Source organism: Dendropsophus ebraccatus, chromosome 8 (genome assembly GCF_027789765.1).
Source record: "Dendropsophus ebraccatus isolate aDenEbr1 chromosome 8, aDenEbr1.pat, whole genome shotgun sequence".
In the NCBI taxonomy this organism is placed as follows: Eukaryota; Metazoa; Chordata; class Amphibia; order Anura; family Hylidae; genus Dendropsophus; species Dendropsophus ebraccatus.
This window is the reverse complement of record NC_091461.1, coordinates 93405877-93432860: the sequence shown is the minus strand read 5'-3', so window position 1 is coordinate 93432860 and position 26984 is coordinate 93405877. Positions and strand designations below refer to the sequence as shown.

Below are 26984 nucleotides of genomic sequence, written 5' to 3'. Positions count from 1 at the left end.
TAGAAGATAACAGGTAGAATGATACAGAAAGGATACGCTAAAAAATTATCTTTATTGGATCAAATAATAAAATATCATATTGAATCAAAATATTTACAAAAGTCTCCAATGATATGTAGTCATGGGGAGGGAGTGTCACCACGCTGTCATAGCTGGTAAGGGGGAGCTGTGTATGGGTCCACAGATTGCAATCCCCAATCCAGTCGCAATAGCAGATGGTTAGTTGTCACCAATACCTCCCGACCTATGAAGTATACCAATCAAAAACATTACTGCTGACAAACAAAAAAACATAATTTTCCAGTTTAGACCAGTCCAAGAAGAACAATAGACCACCTTGCCCAACACGTTTCAACACATCATCAGGGGCTAAAAGGTCGGAAAGTCATGTGATTCTGTATACAAATAGTTTTACATCACAAAAATCACAAGATATATGGCACATTTAGCACGCCAATAGTTAACATGTGCGTGATGAACAGTAGAAGAGCTGCTTTATCCTGTACTCACTGTACCATTGTCCAGACGACCACCAGGATATATGTCCCACCAATTCATTACAGGTGTATGGACACTGAGTAATGTAAGAAAGCCAAATCAGTATGACCAAAGCAGTGGAGGATGACAATGAGATATATATATTACATAGTACTCAATGTGTCCTGTTCTGTGGTCTATCTGGGTACAGGCTTATACATCAGGACAGTAAACCTGTGGGCAAACAAAGACCAGAATGGTGTTATTACTGCCATGTCTACTATACTGCGTGGATACTCTAGCAGTAGCAGTCACTAAGTGCTCCTTACAGCAACTAAGTGTTACTTACAGCAATCGCTCAATCCGGAGACATGCTCCCGTCCTCCTGCTTTGGCTGAGTATCGGGAGTGCCTGTGGTAGCTGGAAGAAATAGCCGCCGCACAGCTGTAGCGTGCCTGATGTCACTGCACTCAGAAGAGCGCGCCAGAAGCAAACACCTCCCCCCTGCACGCCCAGAAGGAGTGTTCGGTCTCCGCTGGTAAACGAGAGGACCGGCGTTCTGACAAACCAGCGCTCTCCATGGTGCTGTAACAACCTCATGCAGTGAGAATCTTGAAACACTACATGGTGGTTTTAGCGGGAAAATGTGACTTTGTAAGAACTGAATATATGAGTGACCTTCTGTATCAGGAAAAATGATGACAAGTTGTTTGCAGTGGTATGCAACAGTATGCAGCTATATATATATTCTACATATGCTAGTATGGATACTGATTAGTATATAGTTTATTCACACAAGAATTGTTTGGTCGGGTTGGTGTACCCTAAACTACACTACTGTTTGCACATTACGGAAGATAACAGGGGAAGAATATTTCTTCACATTATGATTGTCTTCACCTGTAGTGTCTCCATATACACAGCACATCCCTTATATACAGTGTCCCCATATATACAGCACATCCCTTATATACAGTGTCCCCATATACACAGCACATCCCTTATATACAGGGTCCCCATATACACAGCACATCCCTTATATACAGTGTCCCCATATACACAGCACATTCCTTATATATAGTGTCCCCATATACACAGCACATCCCTTATATACAGTGTCCCCATATACACAGCACATCCCTTATATACAGTGTCCCCATATACACAGCACATCCCTTATATACAGTGTCCCCAATATACACAGCACATCCCTTATATACAGTGTCTCCATATAAACTGCACATCCCTTATATACAGTGTCTCCATATAAACTGCACATCCCTTATATACAGTGTCTCCATATAAACTGCACATCCCTTATATTTAGTGTCCCCATATAAACTGCACATCCCTTATATACAGTGTCCCCATATACACAGCACATCCCTTATATACAGTGTCCCCATATACACAGCACATCCCTTATATACAGTGTCCCCATATACACAGCACGTCCCTTATATACAGTGACCCCATATACACAGCACATCCCTTATATACAGTGTCCCCATATAAACTGCACATCCCTTATATACAGTGTCCCCATATACACAGCACATCCCTTATATACAGTGTCCCCATATACACAGCACATCCCTTATATACAGTGTCCCCATATACACAGCACATCCCTTATATACAGTGTCCCCATATACACAGCACATCCCTTATATACAGTGACCCCACTAGCAGTGTAACAGATGATGGGTGTTAGGAGAGGGATGAGCGGTGACAATGCAGCTGCTGATCTCACTATATACAGGTATATAACTTAATATCAGAGAAACCTGCAGCACATCCATGTGTATTGTCTCATCCATCAGTAGATGGTAAAACCAGTCATTTCTCCTGCTGCCATCCACTATAATCTCCACATATAACATGATAATACAGACTGTGATGAACTATGGGCACCGCCGCCAGCCCCAATATACCAGTCTCATCACCTGCCCCATCTACTACTAATACAGCACTAGAAGAAGCCGCCATGATGGTCCCTGTCATTCCTCTGGACACTAGACTGTCATTCATGATGCCCACAGCACAGTGTATATGGCAGAGCAGCTCTATGGGCTCCTGCCTGGCAGGTGCCACCTGAGGGTCCCATGACCTCTGACATCACGTCACCGCGACAACCACCGCTGTTCACTTTCTACTGGCGACCGAAGCGACTGGACTGAAGTCTACAGAGAAGAGAACTGCGGAAATGGCGTCCACTGGACACGGCGAGGAGAAGAAGAGAGGAGACGGGAAGAGGAAGAGAGAGGAGGAAGAGGAGAGCGACGCTGGATTGGACAAGATCCAGAAGAGGAGGAGAGGATTGGAGGATGAGGAGACATCCAGCCCCTACCCCAGGCTTCCCATCAGCCGCTTCACCATTCACCAGGGCTTGGGTAGGGGCAACTTTGGAAAGGTAAGTTCTACAACTTCTCATATCCCTTTATACCCTATGGGGGAGAGTTATCAAGCAGCCATGTCCTCTGTTGCCCATAGCAACCAGACACAGCTCAGCTTTCCTATACTCACAAACCCTGGGAAATTGATAGCTGAGCTGTGATTGGTTGTTATGGGCAACAGAGGACGTTACTACCGTAATACTGCTTGATAAATCTCCCCCTAAATGTCTATAATATCCCTGTTCAATGTATCCGTTTTGTTGCATCAGCTTTTTTTTTTATTTTTTTTTAATAAAACATATATAGTGCATGAACAGCAAATACACAGTGTCAGCCTAGCCATACCTGTAGTTAGGCCTGGGCGATTAATCAAATTAATTTGATTAATTTGCCTACATTTTGAAATTCTATTAAAAATTTTTGGAAAATCGTAAATTCGATTTTCAAAAAAAAAAAGAAAAAGAAATCGCTCTGAGCCGGGCGCAGGGGGAGCAGTGGTGCTGCAGGCAAGCTGCTCCTCCTGCAGGTCAGTGCACCCGCTGCTGGACCATCCGGACCCAGAAGATTGGAACCACTGCCCACCCCATCCAGTCATCTACTAGATCACCATCAAGCCGCCTGCACCCAAGAGATCGCCACCACCTGCCTGTGACAGCACCCTGAGAAGCCGCAGCAGCTGGGCACCTAGCAGCCCCCGGGGCAGGAGAGACACGGTGCGATTACTGGAGAGTAGGTGAGGACTCGGCATGGCGCCCAACCCCTCCCCCACCACGACTACCAGGTAATACTACTATTGCTACTACTATCCTCATTTCTGCTACTACCACTCCCACTACTATTGCTACTACTATCCTCACTCCTGATACTACTTCTCCTAATACTGCTCCCACTACTATTGCTTCTCCTACCCTCACTCCAGCACAGCCCACCCCTCCTGCAGATGTCTTCTAATGTGTATTCTCGATTTATTTTCTTTAGGTGGTCCTGGCATCAGTCCCCGGCCGAAACATCTACATGGCCATCAAAATCATCAAGAAGAAGGAGGACAACGACGAAGTCATCGTGAGAGAGCGGCGGATACTCCATGCCTCCAGAGACTGCCCCTTCATATGCCACCTCTATGCCGCACACGAGTCTCTGGAACGCGCTTACATCATCACGGAGTATCTGTCCGGTGGCAGCCTGGAGGGATTGATCAGGATGTGCGGCTACCTGAACATCGGCAACGTAAGGTAAGGAATTGGTTTTCTTCTGGGGGGAGAGGGCAATTGTTAAAGAAGAGTGTTATTAATGACTATTTTCTTTTCTTTTCTATGAGATTCTACACAGCAGAGATGGTAAGTGCTCTCCAGTTCCTCCACAGGAAGAACATCGTCCATCGGTATGTAAACTCTTTCTCTGTCTGCTCAGTCATGCAGTGATCTATCCACAGTCTCCTGTATCACTGGGCAGATTCATCATTCTCTTCTCTTCTTTCATTGCAGAGACCTGAAGCCGGAGAACATCATGGTGGATGCTGACGGCCACATCCGTATCATCGATCTGGGATTGGCCGAAGATGGGGTGACCGCCTCCAGGAACAACAATGGAATGGCGGGAACCTTCCACTACATGGCCCCCGAGGTGCTTCTCAGGAGAGGATACGGCGCAGCAGTGGACTGGTGGAGCCTGGGGATTGTGCTGTCCAGGATGGCCACAGGACGCCACCCATTCTACAACGGCCCCGTCATGCAACAGGCTTTCAAGGCCATGACCACCGAGAACCCCAAGTTTCCATCTTGGATCGACGCTGACGGAAAACATCTCATCAAGAAGCTGCTGCGCAAGAATCCTGAGGAGCGCCTGGGTGTGTGCGGGAACATCAGGCAGCATCCCTTCTTCAACACCATCGGCTGGAAGGAACTGGAGGAGAGGAGAGTATCACCACCATGGAAGCCAATGGAGACAGGTCTGCAAAGTCAACATCTGCAGTGGCCGGAGGACACAGACACCCTTCACCCCCGGGATGACTTCAATTACATGTCACCAAGTTGGACCCGGTAAGATTCAATCAAATAGGTTCTTGTTAGCTTGGGGTCTCCATCTTTGTCCTTGTCTGCTGTCTCTGTCAGTGACTATGTCTCTATTTCTCCTTAGATGGATGAGAAGATCTAGACTGTGAAGGAATCCACGACCATCTGGTAAGTGGCCATTATACACACAGGACACCTATCACATGTGCTGTTATCTAGCTGGATGGTCCATTACCATGACCATCCCACTATGATAACAGAAGCTGCTGTACATATAAGTTTATTAGACGTCTTCCTCTTATGTCTTGCAGGATGAACCCGCTCCAACTGATCTCCGCTTCCAGCCTCCTGACGTCTCTGCTGCTGTGTGCGACCTCGGCTGCCCTACAACATCAGCGCTCTCAATAACATCTTCATGCAGGACCTTTACCAGCAGGATACAGCCCCAAGACCTTGACCATGGAAACCTTCAATCCTGGGCTGGCATCTGACATCCCCAGCCTGAAGATCATCTACACCCCCAGGAGCGGCCTGTGTTTCCATCTGGAGAGTTCAGGAACAATAGCCGCATGTAGGAGTCCTGGGGTGCGGAATAGCGGCTATTATCCCTGAACTCACCTCAGCACAGGCCAGGTAAGTACCACACGCACCAAATCCACATCACACACACTACAGGATAGGTATAGGCACTCACACCTAGCACTTAGTACATGTAGATTAGATACCGGCTCGATCCTGGGATTTATTCCGATCGCCATATTTGGGGTCAGGAAGGTATTTTTTCCTCCTAATGGGGTTTTTGCCTTCCTCTGGATCAACACAGCTGTAAATAGGGTTAGTTTCTTATAATGTTAGGTCACACATCCCTATCTTCACTAGCTTAAAATATATCTAAAATTAGACTCCCACATCACACAGGTTAGGGACCAGCCCAAAATAGGTTTAGTGTGATAGGAGAATAATTTACATAAACATATACATAAATATATAAATAATAATACCCCCCACTCCTGCATTATCTATAAATAAAATTTTCCTTTTACCCCTCTACATCTGTGTACTTGTCTTTATTCCTATTGCAGGTGAAGAATAATGAGTGAAGAAGGGAAATCTTCCTGATCACAATGCCTTTTGTTAGAGGGGTCCCCGCTGTTAATCTGATCACATTCTATAAAGACCCCTTAATTCACCATAGTGTGTGTGTGAACAGGGCCACCCCAGGGACACTGACACAACCAGAAACTACAACTAAGGTTTATGATAAGGAGAATTCCTTCTTTATTGGTGTAACTGCACAAATAATATGTTTCTACTGTCTGAGGAAGAGACCCTCCCCTCCAGAAACACATTACTTCTGCTGTTCTACCAACAAGGAAGGAATTAGTTTTTGGTTGCTCCAGTACAAGGTCAATTTCTTCTGTACAAGGAAGATGTACTACTACTCCCAGCATTTCCATGTTGTTCAGAGGATAGTATTCGGGGGTACTGCGGGCAGCATAGACCCGACTGAACAACTGGTTTAGTCCTGGTTCATTACAAAAAGGGGTGTTCTGCAACTACTGAAACTCTCACAGGACTTCTAAACAGTAGGAGCACGGTTTCTGCAACCCACACAGGGGCGCAGTCTAGGGCTGGGAGATACTGGCCTAAATCAATATCGCGGTTAATCGCAGTATATGGGCACTGTACACAGTATATACATAGTATATGGGCACGACACACAGCAGGGCCATTTAGTTTATAGTAATTATTAGTATTTGTTGCAGAGTATATGGGCATGGTGCACACTATATAGGCCCCGCACACAGCATATAGGCATAGCGCACAGTATATCCACAGTATATGGCACAGCACACAGTATATGCACAGTATATGGGCAGGCACACAGTATTTGGGCACAGCACATTGTATATGCACAGTATATGGGCAAGCAAACTGTATATGCACAGTATATGGGCACGGCACACAGTATATGCAGAGTATATGGGCAGGCACACAGTATATGGGCACAGCACACAGTATATGCACAGTATATGGGCATGGCGCACAGTATATGCACAGTATATGGCCATGGCACACAGCATATGCACAGTATATGGCCATGGCACACAGTATAGGCACCGTATATGGGCACGGCACACAGTATAGGCACGGCGCACAGTATATGCACAGTATATGGGCACGGCACACAGTATAGGCACAGTATATGGGCACGGCGCACAGTATAGGCACAGTATATGGGCACGGCACACAGTATAGGCACAGTATATGGGCACGGCACACAGTATAGGCACAGTATATGGGCATGGCGCACAGTATAGGCACAGTATATGGGCACGGCACACAGTTTAGGCACAGTATATGGGCACGGCACACAGTATATGCACAGTATATGGGCACAGCACATTGTACATGCACATTATATGGGTACGGCGCTCAGTATATGGGCACAGCACACAGTATAGGCACAGTATATAGGCACGGTGCACAGTATATAGCCATGGCACACAGTATAGGCACAGTATATGGGCACGGCACACAGTATAGGCACGGCCCACAGTATATGCACAGTATATGGGCACGGCACACAGTATAGGCACAGTATATGGGCACGGCACACAGTATATGCACAGTATATGGGCACGGCGCACAGTATAGGCACAGTATATGGGCACGGCGCACAGTATAGGCACAGTAGATGGGCACGGCGCACAGTATAGGCACAGTAGATGGGCACGGCACACAGTATAGGCACAGTATATGGGCACGGCACACAGTATAGGCACAGTATATGGGCACACAGTATAGGCACAGTATACGGGCACACAGTATATGCACAGTATATGGGCACTGTACACAGTATATGCACAGTATATGGGCACTGTACACAGTATATACACAGTATATGGGCACGACACACAGCATGCAGTATTTGGGCACTCACAGCTCCTGCAGACACCAGGGGCAGGCTGAGGACAAACAGCAGCTCCAGCACCTAGACACTGGGCACAGAGAAGGAGAAGACGATCTGCAGGGGCTGGCAGCTGCTTCCTTCCTCCCGGTTCCGGAGTAGGTGTAGCAGCTCCTTCCTGCGGGGTAGGAACAGCTCTGGATCACAGAACCATCTTCTACAGGTTCTCTCCCTTGTGCTTCCGCTGCTCCAGCGTGTCCCATCACAACTTGGGCCGCACATAGCGTCCACAAGTGCCAGGGCTGGGCGGACAGGGGCAGATGCGGTGGCATGGCGCGCTCTGAAAGGACAGGTGCTGGCGGGGGGAAGCTCTGATCAGACAGGCCAGGCTGCGACAGGTGTGTGGGGGAGGGCATGGCGCATTCTGATGGGACGTGGCCTGGGGGGGTTAATGATGGGACAGGCCGGGACGAGTACAGGGCGCTCTGATGGGACAGGCCGGGGGGAATTGCATGGCACGCTCTGATGAAACAGGGCCTGGGGAGTTAAATGATGGAACTGGACGGGACGAGTACGGGGCGCTCTGATGGGAAAGGCCGGGGCAGGGAGTTGCATGCCGCGCTCTGATGGGACGGGGCCTGGGGGGTTAAATGATGGGACAAGCCGGGTACGCGGCAATCTGATAGGACCGACGCCAGAGACGGTATCTGTATACTTGCGGTATAAGACTCAGCCCTAGCGCAGTCTCATATTTTGTTATTATTTAGGAATATAGCTACCATTACAGATCCCAGCTATCACATACCCCTAAATAACCAAACAGCCTAGATGTGCGAAAAAAACAAGAAGTCTCTATATCCAGAGCTGTATTTCCACTCCATACCACCTGAGGTTGAAAACGCCTCCACTGTCTATGTAGCTTATGGAACTAAGGGAACATATATGAATAGCAGAGTCATCCAATATTGACATATCATCTCTCAATAAGGAAATAGTGAATCCTCATCTATCAAGTCCCAGAGAATGATAGTGCCACTCTTGGTAATATTACCCCAGGTTGTAACAGCGGCCCCCTATATGTCATATGCAGTGAAAGTACCTTTATTTTTTGTCCCCTGTGGGCCCACAGAGTAAAATCTGCCTAAAGCGCCCCCTACATCACCATAGTGTCCCCTTGGTTCATCACTCAGTAATAAATCCTCCTTTCTTTCCTAGATCAGTATTTGGGCTATAATTCAGGTACACAAGTCCTTATTGTGTACCTCTCAATAGTAATGCCTATTTTCTGTTTTTCCCACCAAGAATAAATAGCAGAGCAGAGAGACAATGGCCTAAAGGGAATGGCTGAAAGTGGTGCCCCCCTAGGCAATAAAAAAAAATTGAAACAGGGCACATGACCAATGCTGCCCAGAAGCCCTAAAGACAGAGGAAGAATGGCTGCTATTGCAGTAGATACACCACTGGTTCAGAGGGAGCAGTAGCGCTATGGCTCGGATGTCTGGAGGGAATAGATAACGGAGTAGTGCTTCGAAAATGGTTTTGCCTCATTCCCTCCCCACTTGAAAAGTTATAAAGATTCATATTATACTTTGGTAGCCAATTCAAGCATCTTACCCCACTTTCCCTGGTCCTGCTGGCCACCGCGCTTACTTCTGGGTTCGGTCAGGACCATCTTACAGCCCCGGGCGCCATCTTGGGTCAGGACGTAGGGCTGACTACATCACGATCCAGGACGTTCCTTGGGCGTTCCTCTGACCTCCTGAGCACTCCCTCCCTGCTTTGGCACGCCTCCCATACCGTAGTCTAAGTTGTGCTATTGATTCCTACTTCACCCTGCTGCTCTATCTCACTACTACTACAAAAACTGCAAATCCCAGTGGACCCGATTGCCATACACATGTCAGTCCAGACAGTGTATGCTCGAGTCTGCTGGGACTTGCAGTTCTAAAAATAGTGACATTCCTGTAAATAGAGCAGCAGGATGTAGTGGGAACCAATAGCACAGGGTATGGGAGGCGACCCAAAGCAGGGAGAGAGTGCCCTGGAGCTCAGTGGAACACCCAAGGAATGCCCTGGATTATGACGTAGTTGGCCCTACGTTCCGGTGCTGTAAAGTGGTCCAGACTGAACCTGGAAGTAAGACAGCGGGACCAGGGAAAGTGGGTAAGATGCTTGAATTGTCTACCAAAGTATATTATGAAGTTATATAACTTTTCATGTGGGGAGGGAATGGGGGGAAAACCTTTTTCGCCGCACTACTCCTTTAAGTTACACCACTTGGGGGCAACTCTTCTGGTATGGTTAATGGGCAATTATTTATAGAAGAACTCTTCTAGTATTTCATACCCTGAGATATATATATATATATATATATATATATATATATATACAGCATTTTGCCAGATGTACAACCCACTCAAGACACACATCTACATCAATTGTGGGTAAAGGGTTAAACCCAGTGACAGGGGAAGTAAAAAAACATTCATCCTCCAGGACAGTGGTCACCGACCAGTGACTCTAAAGCCATCAACACCAATCCTGCATATTACAGCGGTATATATATCTCTTACTCCTCTGCCATTACACATCAGTATTTGTATCTGTGATATAGGAGAATATAGAGATGGATACAGAAATGACAAATACTGACCCAACCGGGGGAGAGAAAACCATTCAGGTGTTATGTCCTATTCTGCTGCAGATTACCACATACAATGTATGAGCCCAGCACTGAAGAGGTAGAGATCTAACTTTTGTGACAACTTCCCAGTGTGGCGGTCTCTTTGGAGACCCCTGTTCTATTATAAGGCTATGATCGTATTATGGCAGAAACAACCAGCAAAGACAATAGTCATAGTGACCCTCACCTTCTGCTTCCTCATTGTGGTGTAACATCACTGACGTCCCTTCTCTATGTCACAGACATCCATTATCTTCATCACCTGATGGATATAAGAGCAGATATGGGAATTATTGGTGACTTTTCATATTGTACAGATCCTATTACATGAAAGATAGATAGATAGATAGATAGATAGATAGATAGATAGATAGATAGATAGCGCCCCCTACACAATGTACAGTGCAGTATATAGAATCCCCTATCTGTACTATAACCTGTTCCACGGATGTCACTTTCCCTATTTACTTCAATGAGAACATTGATGATTCTTACTGGATTGAATAGAGAAAGTGACTTCCACTAATACCGGGAGCAGTAACTATACGCTGCTATATACATGCAGGGGGCCACACAGTAATATATTCAGTTGAAGAGCATCTGTAGGGAATAATTCTGCTATTTATGGTACATTTTGCACATTCAGGAATATCCTGTAAAAAAATAATACATACACACAGTATACAGACATATGTATACAGATATCAAACAGAGTGTGGTACGTTAGACCTCCCTCCACAGCAGCAACAGTCATAGACCCCCACAATAGTGAAAGCCTCATATCACCAACAATACTGACAACCTTAGACCTCCCTCCACCCCAACCACAGACCACCATAATAGTGACAGTCCTAATCCCCCCACAAGATCTATAAACCTCAGACACAACCATAGACCCCCTCACCACTAATAGTGACAGGCACGGACTCCTTCCTACAACAGTGACGGACACACAGTGGCGTAGCTACCGCAGTCGCGGCAGTCGCCGCCACGACCGGGCCCGCCACGAAGGCCCTCCCGATCAATCAATCTTGTGACCGCAAGCATTGTTTTGCTTGCGGTCACAAGAGTCCGGCTCCGTCTTCCCCCCGCTGCTGCGCGGCTGCTGGGGGTGTCACGTCTTATCCCTGGCAGCGCGCGCATCCAAGAGCTCCCTGGGCGCCTTGGCCACCGACTTCTGGTTCCGGCGCGCAGGGAGCTCTGGGATGCGCGCGCTGCCGGGGATAAGACGTGACACCCCCAGCAGCAGCGGACAGACCAGGAGGAGAGAGGATTAACGTGGGAGCGCTTTGTCAGGTGAGTTAAGTTTTGTTGTTTTGTTTTTTTATCAGCCTGCAGGGTGGGGGGAAAGAGGGGGGCATCTATGAGGGTGGGGGGAAAGAGGGGGGCATCTATGAGGGTGGGGGGGAAAGAGTGGGGCATCTATGAGGGTGGGGGGAAAGAGGGGGGCATCTATGAGGGGGGAAAGAGGGGGCATCTATGAGGGTGGGGGAAAAAGGAGGGCATCTATGAGGGTGGGGGGAAAGGGGACCATCTATGAGGGTGGGGGGGAAGAGGGGAGCATCTATGAGGGTGGGGGGAAAGAGGGGGGCATCTATGAGGGTGGGGGGAAAGAGGAGCCATCTATGAGGGTGGTGGGGGGAAGAGGGGCCATCTATGAGGGTGGGGGGGAATATGTCTGTCTGGCAGATTCTGTGGATTCGTGGCTCAGAGAAGTTCTCATAACGGCCCAGGACGGATGGAGAAGAAGATTAAAAGGAAAGAACTCCGATCAGAGAAGACGTCTCCTGTGAGTCACCTGATATAACTGCACTGTAATGTATATGGTGTATAGAGCCTGTGTAGAGCTGGGGCCACCTCTATATGACTGGATGAGGTGATTTAATATACTGGATTTGGTCAGAAACAATATGGTGGTGATGGTAGTGGTTGTGGTGTGGCGGTAATGTTTCCTCCCTATATACTGGTATTACTGGTAATATTGGTCTCAGTGTACAGGATTTGGTCGGTAGCAGTATGGCAGTAATATGTACGGTGATAATACTTTCTCTTCCAATACGCTGGTGTTATTGGTAATATCTGTCTTGGTGTATATATATATATATATATATATATATATATACACACACCAATAGCATCACTTGGTCGTGAAAGGAGGGGGGGGGGGCCAAGTTGGCCTCTCGCACCAGGGCCCAGGAGACATTAGCTACGCCCCTGCGGACACATATTACCACAACTGTGAAATCTATAGCATACCATTTCTGCCACGGACCTCCCCATATCAGGGAAAGCTACTGCCCCCACTGCATCTCCAGTAGCGGGGTCCCCATAACATAGCCCTAATAATGTGGACCAGACATACAGTGACCCCCCTCTTACAGGATCTGCTCCTCTCACAGCTTCTGGCTGAGGGGGAAGCAGCGTCACTAGACTGGGGCTCTATGTGGGAGACACTGCCACCTGCTGGCTGCCCCAGTCATAACTCCACCAGCCTGAACCTACATGCAGTATCCTGCCTAAGGGAAAAGAGGCTGCGACCACAGCACAGGTGTCAGCAGTGCACAGCAGCACAGGACAGGCTGGTAGAGAGGAGGACACTGGTATCTGCAGATTATTCTCCCTGATAGGCTGCTGTCTTTTTGTTGTTGAGTGCTGACTCCACAGCGCCCCCTTTCAGCAGGAGAGTAATGTGAGCAGTGGAAAAACCCTCAGGTTCCCCATGGATAAAAGAAAGCTATATGAGGAACATATGAGCAAGGGGGACACAGACTTCAAAGGGCCCCTGGCAAAAAACCTACTTGGGTTCCCAGTAACCTATTCGTACCACCAGGGCCGGCATTAGGGTAGATGGCTACCTGTGCAAAATTTGTTTTCTGCAGCATCCCCCTTATACAACCCCCTATGTGCAGCATGCCCCCTTGTATACCTCCCCATGTTCACCATCCCCCTTATACAGCCCCTATGTGCAGCATCCCCCTTATATACCTCCCTCATGTTCAGCACCCCCCATATATAGCCCCCCATGTGCAGCATCCCCTTATATAGCCCCCTATGTGCAGCATCTCCCTTATATACCTCTCCCATGTTCACCATCCCCCTTATAAAGCCCCTATGTGTAGCACCCCTCATGTATAGCCCCAGATGTGCAACATCACCCTTATACTGCCCTCCATATGCTGCACCCCCTTCTACCACCCCCCATGTGCAGCACCCCCTTATACCGCCGCCCTATGTGCATCATACCTTTTATATAGCCCCAATGTGCAGAATCCCCTTATACAGCCCCTATGTACAGCACCCCTCTTATATACCTCAACCATGTTTAGCATTCCCCTTATATAGCCCCCATTATGTTACGTATCTCCCTTAAATAGCCCCCCATGTGCAGCATCCTCTTTATATACCCCCACATGTGCAGCATCCCCCTTCTACAGCCCCCCATGTGAAGCAACCCCCCACCATGGCCGCTCTGCACCTCCAGGGGCGGCTGCATTACTCAGAGCAGACGTGCTGTGCGCAGGCACGTCTACTATGTCAGAAGTGATTGACAGCGCAATGAGCCAATGGCTTGCACCGCGGTCAGTCAGGGCGCACAATTTAATTATAAGCACGTCACATATGCTTATAGTTTACAGGGCGGCGCATCAGCCGGCTGGGGCCCCCCCTTTTTTTTGCTGGAGTGATGCGCCCTGTGCGTAGCACATCCCTAAGGCCGGCCCTGCTTACCACCACCTTCCTGCCTTAAAGACACATGGGTGAATGATATGTTTGTTGGGACAATTGTCCTAGATTCCAGGGAGGGCCCTACAGTACAGGACAGACATCAGGGCCCATTGAAGAATTTCCTGGTGGGCTCCGATGCCTGTGCCATACTGAACTTTGAGCAGGCCCCAGTGTTGGACAGAGGTACTTAGAGGGCCAGCAACTATAGGGGGTTGTATAGGGAACAACTACTATAAGGGCCTGTACCTGTGTAGGTCCCTATAGTAGCTGGCAGCCTGTGCAATCTCCTATATTAGTTGGCCTCCTGTACAGTCGCCTATAGTAGCTGGAGGTGGGGAGAAGCGGCTGGTGACCACCCTGATGACTCTTGGCTCAGACATCATGAAAGTTATGAAGGATTGCCTTTAGAAACAGGGATCTTCCTTGAACATAGCGGATGGGGAGCAGACATGGGAGACCAATAGATGAGGCTTCATGTCTAGCCTACAGTCACTGCTCTATCATCAGGTGTCTTCTCCTCCATACTTGACTTTAGCTGCCTCATCCAGGGGAGCAGTGAATATTTCAGCACTGCTGATTGGCTGAGAGAATACTGTGTATTCTTATACTGTGTTATTGTCATATATCAAAATTTTTTATTAAAAAAAATATATGTTACCCAAAGCAACCAATCACAGGCTGATCACATCATTTGTGCAGCAGGAAAATCTATTTAAAAAGATACAGAAAAATCAATAGTAATAATTACTCTGCATTTTATTACATGAAATAATGCTGCGTTTACACGGAAAGAATGTCGTTTGAAATTTTGCAATAACGATCACATTTGAGTGATAATCCTTTCGTGTAAACACAGCAAACGATCAAGCGACGAGCGAGAAATCGTCGTTCTCTAAAATGTTCTCAAATCGTCGTTCGCTAAATGTTCGCAGATCCCTTCGTGTAAACAGTCTTTCAAAGATTCACCCTATGTAAAAGATGGGCTTAAGCGATCTTATAAACGATCGCAATAACGATTTCTCTTACACATTTTCTAACGATTTATTAGTCTAAACGCTGATCGGTATAAAAACCAAATTGTCACTCCAAAATCGCTAAATGATCGATTTGGCAAATTATCTCTCCGTGTAAACGCAGCATTAGTGTCTGATGAAGAGTTCTGTCCCTCACAGACCTGTTAGTTCTTCTATATAAAGCTTCTCCTACTCTGCTCCCATTACCTGGATTTATTGCACCTGTTTGCACTCGTTACCTGTATAAAAAACACCCGTACACACTCAATCCCACTCCAACCTCTCCACAAGATGGCTGTCAATCTTCCTCTGTCTGGGGCTCCATGTAAGATCACACCTCAAGGGTTAAAGATGGTTCTGAAAAAGTCAGGAATCGTCCAAGAACTACAGTGGAGGACCTGGTCAGTGACATAAAGAGAGCTGGGACCAGTCTTAAAGGGAATGTGTCATCATTCATCAGGAAATGACGTTTAAATAAAGTTTTCATGTTAAAAATATTAAGAATTTTTGGTGACTTTTTAAAAAATTTTCCCCTATAAATTTAAATATGGAAGAAGGGGTCCGTGGAGCCTCAGTTGCGAGTCTCAAAACACTCAAAAATAGCCAGATATCCCTTCAGGAAGGGAAAACCTGTGACCAAGAGGTGCCTCCCATTGGGGAGATCACCAAACCACCCTGATATATAGCCCCTTAAGTACCTCTCACGGGCACAAATAGGGAAATACCAGAGTGGCCCCTTTTGTGTCAAAGTCTAATTCAGTTGTGAATATTGTGACATGACAAGGAGAAACCAATGCCAGGCATCCATTGTTAGGAACTGGTCGCTCAGAAAGACAAGATGGCGGACACAGAGAGTGGACCCCAAACTGAACCCCGCCCACTGTCCCTGCTTACTTGCCTTAATCTGCCCTAGGTGACAGCAAGCAACTGGGTGGCAACTCCTGCACTGGCTAGGTGGAACACAAGACAAGACAAACAAACAGTCGACAGTCCGGGTCACAACAATCGGGCAGCACAGTACAAAACACGATCCAATAAGCAAGGTCAAAGTCAGGCAATATGGTCAGGGGCAGGAAGCTAGCAGGGATGGTCAGAATACAAGACAGAAGGGTCAGAGTAAACACAGAGAATAGCAGAACCACAAGCAGGCAGACACAACTCAATAACCAGCACTAGAATGAGCCTCAGCTAAACACTTATAGGGAACAAGGAGACAGTCCCAGCCCCTATTGGACAAGGCTCCTGAAACCAAACAAAATCACCTGTGGCCAGAACTGGCAGCAGTGTAACTCCTTCATAGCCAGAGCACACAGCAGACAGGTGGGGCTGAACATCCTGACAGAAACAGGCCAGTGTTCAGGTTACAGCGCAAAACATACAAAACACTAATAGCTCCATCTCGGCCGCACAGCACGAGCCGAGGGGCGCACGCAGTTCAGCACAGCCACATTCATCACATCCATCCATATTTAAATTTATAGGGGCAATGTATCATTAGAGATCCCTGAGTGAGTAATTCATTGGATTCTTTTTTCAGTGATCTCCCTGAGCTCATTGATTGTTGTGTTTAGTTGGTCTACTTTTCATTGTCCCCTGTGTGACATGTATGTGTCTTGTGACTTGGAACCCCGCCTGTATTGGATGTTACATGTTTCATATGAATGAGTAGTACCTCCCCATATTCTGTCTATAAAATGTGATTACCATAATAAAACTTGGGCCATTTATCCAGGCTTATAATCATGATACAATGTCTTATCTGTGTCCTTGATTTATAAGTGACGAGTTGGTAATACTGCAGGTTATAGCTCTAGATATATTTAAAAAAAAACATCCTGTACCTGGGTTTTTGACTTTTTCTCCATAGAGAGGGGTCAACATCAAAATTTAACCTTATCATTTGGCGTCCGATGGCAGGGACTCAGCCTCTTGAAAACCAGAATGCAGATAGATGGGATGTGGTGATTTATCCGTCATCGGACGCGCAGATATAACTGGCCAGGTAAGAAAGACTCCCTTTCTTATGTACTTCCTGTGCCTCCGCGGCGCGGATAGAATTAGATTCCTGTCACTTGCGTTCTCTATATGTCTGTAATGCTGAGTCTAATTGTTAGACAAAGAACTCTGTAACCCAGGATAGGACAAGGTTAAAAGTGCTGCATTGCCGTCGCAAACTGTGGTGTGATTGAGATAAGCTGTTGCTGTATTTATGCTGAATTAAGGAAAGGGATTGCCAAACATGATCACTTGTACATCCTTTTGGGGAGGCTGTGATTATTGCTTAACCCTTGAAATACAGCATGGCATCGAGAACAGCTGCAAGGTCACAAACAGCAGGCACATAACTTTTAGAGTGAACGGGTTCCTGATAAGTGATCTTTGTCTCGAGCAGCGGGAACAATACTTGTATTGATCCCATTATTTGTGCTTGTACTGTGGTAAAGAGGAGGTCAGAAGATCTGTGAAATACCCCCTTGCCCCCTAGGAGGAATTAGCAACGAGGGACAGTAGGTTGCTATAAAGCGTCGCTATAGTGTGTCACTATAATGCCTCTATTCCACGAGTCGTTTGGAGGAGCAAACGAGCGCTATTAGCGCTCGTTTGCTCCTCGTTCCCCGCTCGCTGCCGCCGCTATTCAACGTCGGCAGCAGATCGCTGCTATATCAGTCGCTTGTTTTTCAACATGTTAAAAAACAAGCTACTGCAACGATCAGCCGACATGAACGATGTCGGCTGATCGTTGCACTCTATTCCACGGGACGAATATCATTCATAGCGGCCGATATCGGCCGAATACGAACAATATTGCTCCTTTAAACAATCGTGGAATAGGGGCTTAAGCGTCTGGGTCTATAGTAGCTGTACTTGCCAAGACCTAAGGTTTAGGTTTTAGTCCCCAATACGCTACCTAGGGATTAGCTGAGCAAGGATGAGACAGTTATTCACTAAAAGAAGGGATCCCCAGTCTCCACAAGAAGTTTATGTGAAGCTGATGTGAAGCTAAGGAAGATATAGTTAGCGATGGGCATGAGAAGATGCAGTGTAAGACCTAGAACAGATCTTGAGGAGGTTTGATATGAAGGTAGATACATGTGCGATGCCCAGACCCGTGTGGGTCACTTCGCAGTGCAGATGTTGTGAGCGGGCAGGAACCGGGGCAGCTGCAGGGTATAGGATTGTCACAGTACAGGGCCTGAGGATGGCACAGCTGAGGGACCGGTCTGCAGATACTGCGGTATACTTGCTACTGGGCATGCGATTCTTCGCTGTTCCTAGTCAGGGCACCAGTAAACGGACACCAATGCCAGGGTTCAGTAACAGCGGTGCTTACACTTTTATTGTAACTGAGGTAACTGGTAGCAACAGTCTCTTCCGGATGCAACCGGGTATATAGCAGACTTATATAGACAGACCAACAAGAAAGAAAAAAAAAAAGTCACTGCGGTCACCCACCTTGTCTCCCCCGCTCCCCCTGCGCACAGCAATAAAAGCCGGATGGTCTGAATACAAAAAAAAAAAAAAAAAAAAAAAAAGAGGGTTCGTCAAAGCGGCACTAAGCCGCGAAACTGCGGTCACCCACCTTGTCTCCCCCGCTCCCCCTGCGCACAGCAATAAAAGCCGGATGGTCTGAATACACTGCTGGTGAGTGCCTCCTTTTATTCTTTATTCATTGCTTATATAGACAGAGCAAAGGTGGTGCTGCAAAGGGTGAGGTGAAATGTGCCGGATGATGGGAGTAGTAGTGAGTGGAGAATAGAGAAGCTGGGTGGTTTAGAATACTTGCTGTGAATATCTTGACTTGTTGAGAAGAGGAATAACAGGAACGTCACCCAGATGAGGAGGACATACTCCAGGCACTTGAGCAGTTGAACAGCCAGGATCTGTACAGCAGAGCACCAAGTCCACTCTTCTGAAGGTAAAGAGGGACACACAGGAACACAACCTCCTTGCTTGGGAGCAGACTCTCCTTTCCTCTCTGAGGTAGAGGACGGAACTACTTAGCAAGGGGAAGTCAAATGGTAACCCCTGGCCAAAGCTCGACGGCCATTGGAGGAACCATGGTTACAGGGCTTGGTCATGTGATCCTCAGCCTTTGCATACCACTGCACAGAGTTAAACACATGTACAATATACAGGAACCTGAGAATAATAGGGACTACATAGTCACAGTTGCAGTGCAAATAGTTTTCAGAACAGGCATGGCTGTAATAGCAAAAATAAACTGACAGTGAGAAACAGACAGCGTGTTCTGGGACACTGCATACCTCCCTAGCAAGTTTGAGCCGACCTCGGCGAATCTCAAGGGGTAGCAAACATGAGTAGACTGTACAATTAAACAACAGGACTGAATGATGATTGTGAGTGCTGAAGTGTGTGTTTCCCACGCTCAAGGCACAAAGTGAAACTAAGAAGAGAGAAAACCCTGGTGGCAGGACTTCACCTAGGGGTGCCTAACGTACTCCGATTACAGGTAGTTAGTGCGTGAACCATCTGACATGGAAGCCAGGACAACTTAACTGCTGGCGGGGGACCCTCAATATTCCAGCCAGTTAGACAGTAGGTTTTCAATATAAAGTGTTACCCTACTGAAAGAGAACGTGAAGACCTGTGTACTGCCTTGGGTGTCTGTGTGAAGTGACTTGGACACCTGGAAGAGAAAGAATAAAATAACAAAAGCAATGGATACCCTCATACACACCGCTCAATCATACAACACAATTACTCCATAGGCCAAACACACGAAAAGGTATCCAAGGTGCATTATGAATGAACCAGTGTGAATGTTAAGTATGACTATGTGTAGCAACTAGGGACAAGACAGAGGTGAACAGACACTGGAAACAAAAGGAAGGGAAATACAAAAGACAACGAATACTGCGAGGTCTGGAGGAGGATTGGCTCACATAACTCTGAAGACATCTGAAGAAAACTGGCTCAAATAATCTTTCCAGCTGTAGATATAATACTGTAATGAGAAATACAAGACTTGTTAAGAAAATACACTCCTGCAAAACTATACTTTCTCTGAGAGGTATATAAACTGACTTCTCTTACTCAGAGGAGGAGCTATCTGACTCTGACACAAAAATATAGATAGATACTGTTTCCTTTTCAAAAGAGGCACTCTACTCTGAGGCTATCTCTGTGACCTTTTGCTTACTCAGAGGAGGAACATACACGAATAACCTTGATACTACTGGAATATGATACTAGAAATAAGTGCAATACTGACATAAGTGCAATGACAACCTGTTGATACCACATAATTGGACAAAAGTGCTTTGGGAAGGAATGGGTTAAGTGTCTCTGTTAGGTAGAGTCTCTTTTAGGCAATTGAAACCATCGTCCATGTAAAAGGCTCTGGGACAGGCACTAGAGAACAGTTTTGTAATGGTAAGTGTCCATCAGCTCATGGCTGGTTAGTACAGGAAACTTGGTCAGGAGGACCAGGCACGAACCTTTAACGTTGCATAACAGTAAACAAAACAAGAAGAACAATCAGAATGGCCAGGCGGCCTTGCCTCCCAGAGGTCACTCAACAGAAATGTCCTGGAGGACCCCAGGTGGCCCCTCTCTTCTTTTCCCAGGGGTGATACCGGAGGGAGGAAGCCGGAGCATCGCTGGGGCCAGTAGTGACCACAATGCTAGGGGTCACTGTGGTGACAGGGAAGATAATGGACGCCACATGGTAGGTGACTGTGGTGGTCGAAACAGCAGCTTTAGCCAAGGTTGTAGAAGAGGCAGTGTTAGCTGCTGTGGTCTGCCCCGCTGTAGTAGAAGCTGCGGGAACAGCGGTGGGCATGGCGGTTGCAGCTCTAACGGCAAGCAGTAGGGCTGAGAGGGCCTGCTGAATCTCCTCTATCAGCAGCAGGATCTTTGGCTCACGCCCGAATACCCGTTGTGGAAGGGGCGGCGACTCACGCCCGGGAGGCCGCCACAAGCCCGGAGACACGGAGGCTTTGGCCGAGTTCTCCCCCTTAGGGCCGGGGACAGAAAACAATGGAGTCGGTCCACTTACGATCGCGGCGGCCTCCGGTGATGTGGACCCTCCTGCGGAGGAGGCAGAATCAGAGGAGCAGGAACGGCCAGGTCCCGGTGAGATGCTGGTGTCAGATGCGGGAGGTTCCGGTGGCACTGGTACAGCAGAGGCAGGTACGCACTCCCTGTAGGACGCCATCTTGCTGAGCCCTGGCGTGATCTTGAAGACCTGGGAGGAGGCGGAGCGCAGGGGCTGAAGTATTGGTCCCGCAGTCTGCCCGGCAACAGTGACGTCATCCGGTCCGGGCAGCCAATCAGTCTATGGCGCCGGGTGATTCCCGCGCTTTGACAGCATGGTAATTAACCCCCTCTTTTCCAGGGCATGGCGTAGTAAGAAATTCGGCCCAGTAGGCCACAATAGGAAAGGATAGATATTCCACACATCAGCAGGAAGAAGGGGTGCTTCCATAAACCCCATGATGGCAGGAGAAACAGTCCACTTTCCGTACACTATTTAGGCTCGTTTTAAGCCGCAGCGCTGCAAGTGCAAAGTCTCTGGGTGGTTATAGTGTACCTGGAGGACAGCAGGATAGTTGGCACCGCATGGTGTAGATCTTGTTCGTGACGCCAAAATAAACTGACAGTGAGAAACAGACAGTGTGTTCTGGGACACTGCACATGCCTTAGCCCCACCAACCTCTGGCTCTCTGACCAACACCTGGGAAACTCCTCATACTCCTGTGCACACTTATTTTGCCTTGTGGGTAGGTAACCAGACCTACATGTAACATGCAGGGTGTAACGCCTGGAGTAGTGGATCCACTGGACCGTCACCAGCGATGGCACTAACCTCACCAGGGAGCGGAGTCTAAGGGGCCGCTGCTTTTCACCAGAGCCCGCCGCAAGGCGGGATGGACTTGCTGCGGCAGGCGACCCCCAGGTCGCTGCCCCTGGCTTGGTTGCTAGTGACGGCAGGCGAGGCGTGGCAGGAGCAATAGGCAGGAGATGTTGTTGGCAGAGGTCTGTAGGCGTAACCGCAGGTGACAGGCTGAACACAGGAGCAATGAAGTGACAGGGGAGCAGGAACCAGGAACAAGGACTAGGGACCAGGTAGCGGATAGGAATCAGGAACAAGGACTTGGGACCAGGTAGTGGATAGGAAACAGGAACAACAGGGGGCTGGGCCAAACGCTATGGGAAGCATGTAGAGGCTCCAACACAAGGGACAGGGCATGCTGGGATTTATAGGGAGTGATTGGTGCAACTAACCAATTAAGGGCGGACTGGCCCTTTAAATCTAAGACAGCCGGCGCGCGCGCCGGCCGGCACAGACGGAGACAGGAGCGGAGGAGAGGTGAGGCGCCCCCAGGGGCCGAACTAGCAGCAGCGCCGGGTCCCTGCACAAGGACCCCGGCGGCTGCATGGGGCAGGAGGAGGTCGCGGCGGCGGCCCGGAACATGGGACGCCGCCGCGGCCGTGACACAGGGCAAATGGGTCCTTGGAATTTCCAGGAACCTTAGGGGTTAATGTAAGTACTATCCCTAAGGGGGAATCAGGGATTACAGTTCTAAGAGAGGAGGGTGTGAAGTAGATAGATAGCTGAGAGCCAGAGGGTCAGATAGAAGGAAAACATTCAGGATAATGGGTGGGAAGCACAGGTCCAGCTGGTTGGACATGTGCCAGTGACCAACAAAAATCTAGATAAGACAGAATATTGTAGTGTGTGTGGCAGACCCAAGCCACATCATTATGTTACACCATTGTACCCAGTTTATATCTGTATACAAACCCCAGACCCTGCAAAAAGCCAACCTACCTCCAATGGTGGCGTATAGACCCTTTGTTTTGCAGGAATCTTCCCCTTGGTCGGCTGTTGAAGTAGTTACTTTGATTTAAAGTGCCCCTGACCTGATTGTAAAAAAAAATGCCTTTTTGAAGTGGGCAGCCTAAATTCAACTAGTGTACATTGCCATATGGAGTGCCAAGTGGAGATGAGGAGAACAGTCCAACTCATTGCTAGATACAGTACTGAGAGAGCTGAAAAGGTTAATTAATGCTGCATAGTGAATCAGCATACAAAGTTTTTTTTGGGTGTTATATGTTATGTTTTGAACAAGGTCATCAACTAGCTCTGGGGGCTGCAGATCACATGCAAGCAGCATTAGAAAAAAAAAAAAAGAATTAGAGCTGTTAGTGTAATGTACTCTCCTACATTATATACTGTTGTATTTCAGCCATTTTTACTAAGCTGATGTCCCCCCTAGAAGTATGTTACATATGTTACATGTTACAAAATGTTGATAATTTTCTGTTGTCCCGATCATAAAACATTTACTTATTTATGTACGCCACTTTTCTGTAATCAGCCCTCAAAGATGGCGATTGAAAGCCAACCACTCCCTCATATCATCCACGTCTGTATTATAATTGTGACGTCTCAAAACCATGCCCTAAGTCAACACCCCTATATCCGGTTATCTAGTCCGGTGGCCATTTTAACTCCTGGCATTTCTGTCCCCCGCCCAGGCACAGGACTCTCCGATAGAGTCTAACAACTCTTTTGCACATTTATTAATGAATATTATTACCTTATGGTGAGGAAAGTTAGACAAAGGTTTGTTGAAAGGAAAAGTGTAGAGACTGTTTGAAGGAGTCGGGTCTACTAGACCTATTAGTGTATCTACGTAAGTGTCAGGAGGAGTCAGAGAGAAAAAGCACGTTTTATTAGGAATGTCAAGAAAAAAGTGATAATTGGTAAATGCAGAAGTTTGTGCACTTATTAAGAACCCAATGGTATAAGAGCCCGTAGTAACTTACTACTGTAATATATATATTTCTATGTAACTTTATTTAACAAGTCTATATATATATATATATATATATATATATATATGTGTGTGTGTTTATATGTGTACACATCTATCCTAATAAGTTCTACGCAAATTGTTTTTTTTCTACTAAGTTATAAGTATGTGTGTCACTGTCCAAGGTTACAGTCTGGTGTATAAGAGCACATCTGATATCTTCTGTAACTTCAAGGATGTTTGGAAAAAAAAATTCCAAGAAGTTTTAACTCTTGTATCTATGATTTTACTGCTCACTGCTCAAGGTTAGAAGTGATGCTTACTGATAAGAGCAGTGTATTGAAGGAATGGATTCATTTCAGCTAATAATGGTACAAATTAAGCTGAAGGTTCTGATAAAAAGAATTCTGATAATAAGAATTATTCTATATACTGTATGTTTTATATTTCATCTTTAAGGGGTCTTTTATTTGAATTATAGCAAAAGAAGGTTATATGGGACTAGCCGATTGTAACATGTTTTATTATTTTTTTTATTTTTAGGGTTAACAGTTTTGTGATGATTATAGCAAACTAGCTCATGACTTTATATATTGTCTTATCCCTAGTAAAGTCAAACCCATATCCATGGCTCCAGTCTGCACTCCTTATGCCCCCAATATATATATATATCTTGTGCTAAGTGCATTGAATCCAGCATCTCTGTTGCCTCTTGATGTAGATTCAAATGGGGGAGGGGATAGAGGTGAATAGAAATGGGAGTAGCCCATTTTGATGTTTTTAAAAAAAATTTAAACACCGTACAAATTTTTTATTTTTGAATAAGGATGTTTTTATTGCTTAATGTGTTTGATATTTTAAATTGCAAAGGATGAAAATGTAATTGAAAGCCCAAATATTAATGAAAGTTTAAAAGTTTTCATTGTAGATTATCTCAGACTTTTCAAAGATGGATGACACAAGACGCAAGGATATATGGTGACCGCCATGCAGCGTGACGTTCCACTGCAGAAACCGCTCCTGCCATAAGCTGGAGGTGAGGACAATCACTGAGACATGTAAGATGGTTGAAGGTGACTGTGCAGATGTCTATATGAAGCCCACCATTATGGGTTAATTGGCAAATTAGATTTGTTTGATCCCTGGGCTTACCACAAACACTTGTAGAAAAAAAAAAAAAAAAAACTGTTCAAAGAAGAAGAAAAGCTGCCATAGAGCGGCTGATGCAACGTTCAAGCAGACAAACCCTGATGCCAAAAAGGGTGATGGATGATGGATGAAGCTGCCGATGCTGTGGTTTCTGGTCTCTTCCCAAGGTAACCGTACAAGGGAATGGGGAGATGCTTCCGGTCTCTTCCTGAGGTAACCGTACAAAGCGTACAAGGGAATTGGGAGATGTTTCCGGTCTCCTCCTGAGGTAACCGTACATAGTGTACAGGTGGAGGGGGAGATGTGGATCTGTTTGTTTTTAAGTCTTTTCCAGAGACAATCAGCAACAAGCTGAGAGATCAGCGGATGGAGAAGAGGTACAGGGTAAAGATGGCATCCAACAACTATTTGCCGACTGCCTTGTATCCCACTGTAAGTTATCTGACAAAACCAGCAGAAGGAAGCCATGTGTAATGTGATGTAGTATCCTCACATTGGGCGGCCCAGGGGACAACAAATATAGCAGAGAGGGTTGTGTACGGCTTTATTGTCTACACCTGTCATAACCTACTGTAAGTAACACCGTAAAGTGCCTGTCTGCATAGTCTGTCATCTTCCTGCCTGTTTCAGGGAATGTAAGTTGACGTCATCCACTTGCCACAGGTGGCCTATATAGGTATGTCCTTACAGGTGGCCTATATAGGTATGTCCTTACAGGTGGTCTATATAGGTGTGTCCTTACAGGTGGTATATATAGGTATGTCCTTGTCTGTACTGGTGTCTTCTTTACAGGTCAGCCAAAGCTATGGGAGACGACAAAGCCAATGTCTGAGGTGATACTAGTGGCCTTAAAGGAAGCTTTATAACTGAGGCCAAGAGTCCAAGTGTCTGTAAAGAGGCCTGTCAGTCAAAAGATAGGTTTAAGGATAAAGGATCCATACCAATGCTACTATTACAAAAAGATCATATGATATATATTATTCTTATGAAAAAAAAAAGTTTGAAACCTTCAATGATGTATGGTATATACTTTGCTGTTATTTCTATGGTGGTTATTTTATGTATAATATGTGATGATCTCAGTGAGACAAGAGACAATTCAGTAGGATCCAAATATTATATCGGTAATAAGCGCCCAGTTACTTCATATTATTGGTCTATGTATTATACTATATGATTATTTACAGGAAGAGATGTGACCAGTCATTAGACCTGTGTGATCTAATCATAAAGACGTTTTCTAGGTACAAAATGAAGTAAAAAGACTAAAAAGAAGTGGAAATTTTGAGAATCTCTTACCGACGATTGTGAATTCACTGATTGGTTATTATAAGTGAATCTAGTGGTTACATAGTTGGTCACATTGTAGAGATTTTATTGCATTTACCTGTTATGCTGTTTTTGGTTTATGTAGCAATCAATTTTTTTATTTTTGCTTTTGCCATGAGATAAGATTTGCTCACATCAAAACTTTTCTTTTTCAGAAACTTTTTAAAGTTAGTTGTTGTGACTTTCCAATCCCCACATGATGCCGAATTGTCCTTGTGATAGAGTCAGGTCTGTTATATGCATTGATAAGACAATAAGGTTTGGTTATTTTAATAAAATCCGGAGATTTATTTGTCATATATATATATATATATATATATATATATATATATATTGGTTTGGGTATTGATAATAAACTTTTATTTGTTTTGTTGTAACTAAGCTGTATATTGACGTTTACTGTACAGACTCACCCATTGTTTAGTATTTTCTTTCGGTTATTGAAGATCTACCTACCTCATCTGCTGTAAGTTTGTTCCGCCATCTATAACTCTCAATAAAACGTATA

At 46.3% G+C, this 26984-nt stretch overlaps 1 protein-coding gene across 1 annotated transcript; it reads left to right on the top strand.

The window, feature by feature from the left end:
• Positions 1-2610: 2610 nt before the first annotated feature.
• LOC138799627 (protein kinase C theta type-like) lies at positions 2611-5879 on the top strand. Its single transcript, XM_069981077.1, has 6 exons — positions 2611-2890; positions 3852-4105; positions 4192-4254; positions 4358-4912; positions 5010-5053; positions 5197-5879. The coding sequence occupies exons 1-5, from the start codon at positions 2684-2686 to the stop codon at positions 5032-5034; spliced, it is 1104 nt and encodes a 367-aa protein (XP_069837178.1). The 5' UTR covers positions 2611-2683; the 3' UTR covers positions 5035-5053; positions 5197-5879.
• Positions 5880-26984: the final 21105 nt, after the last annotated feature.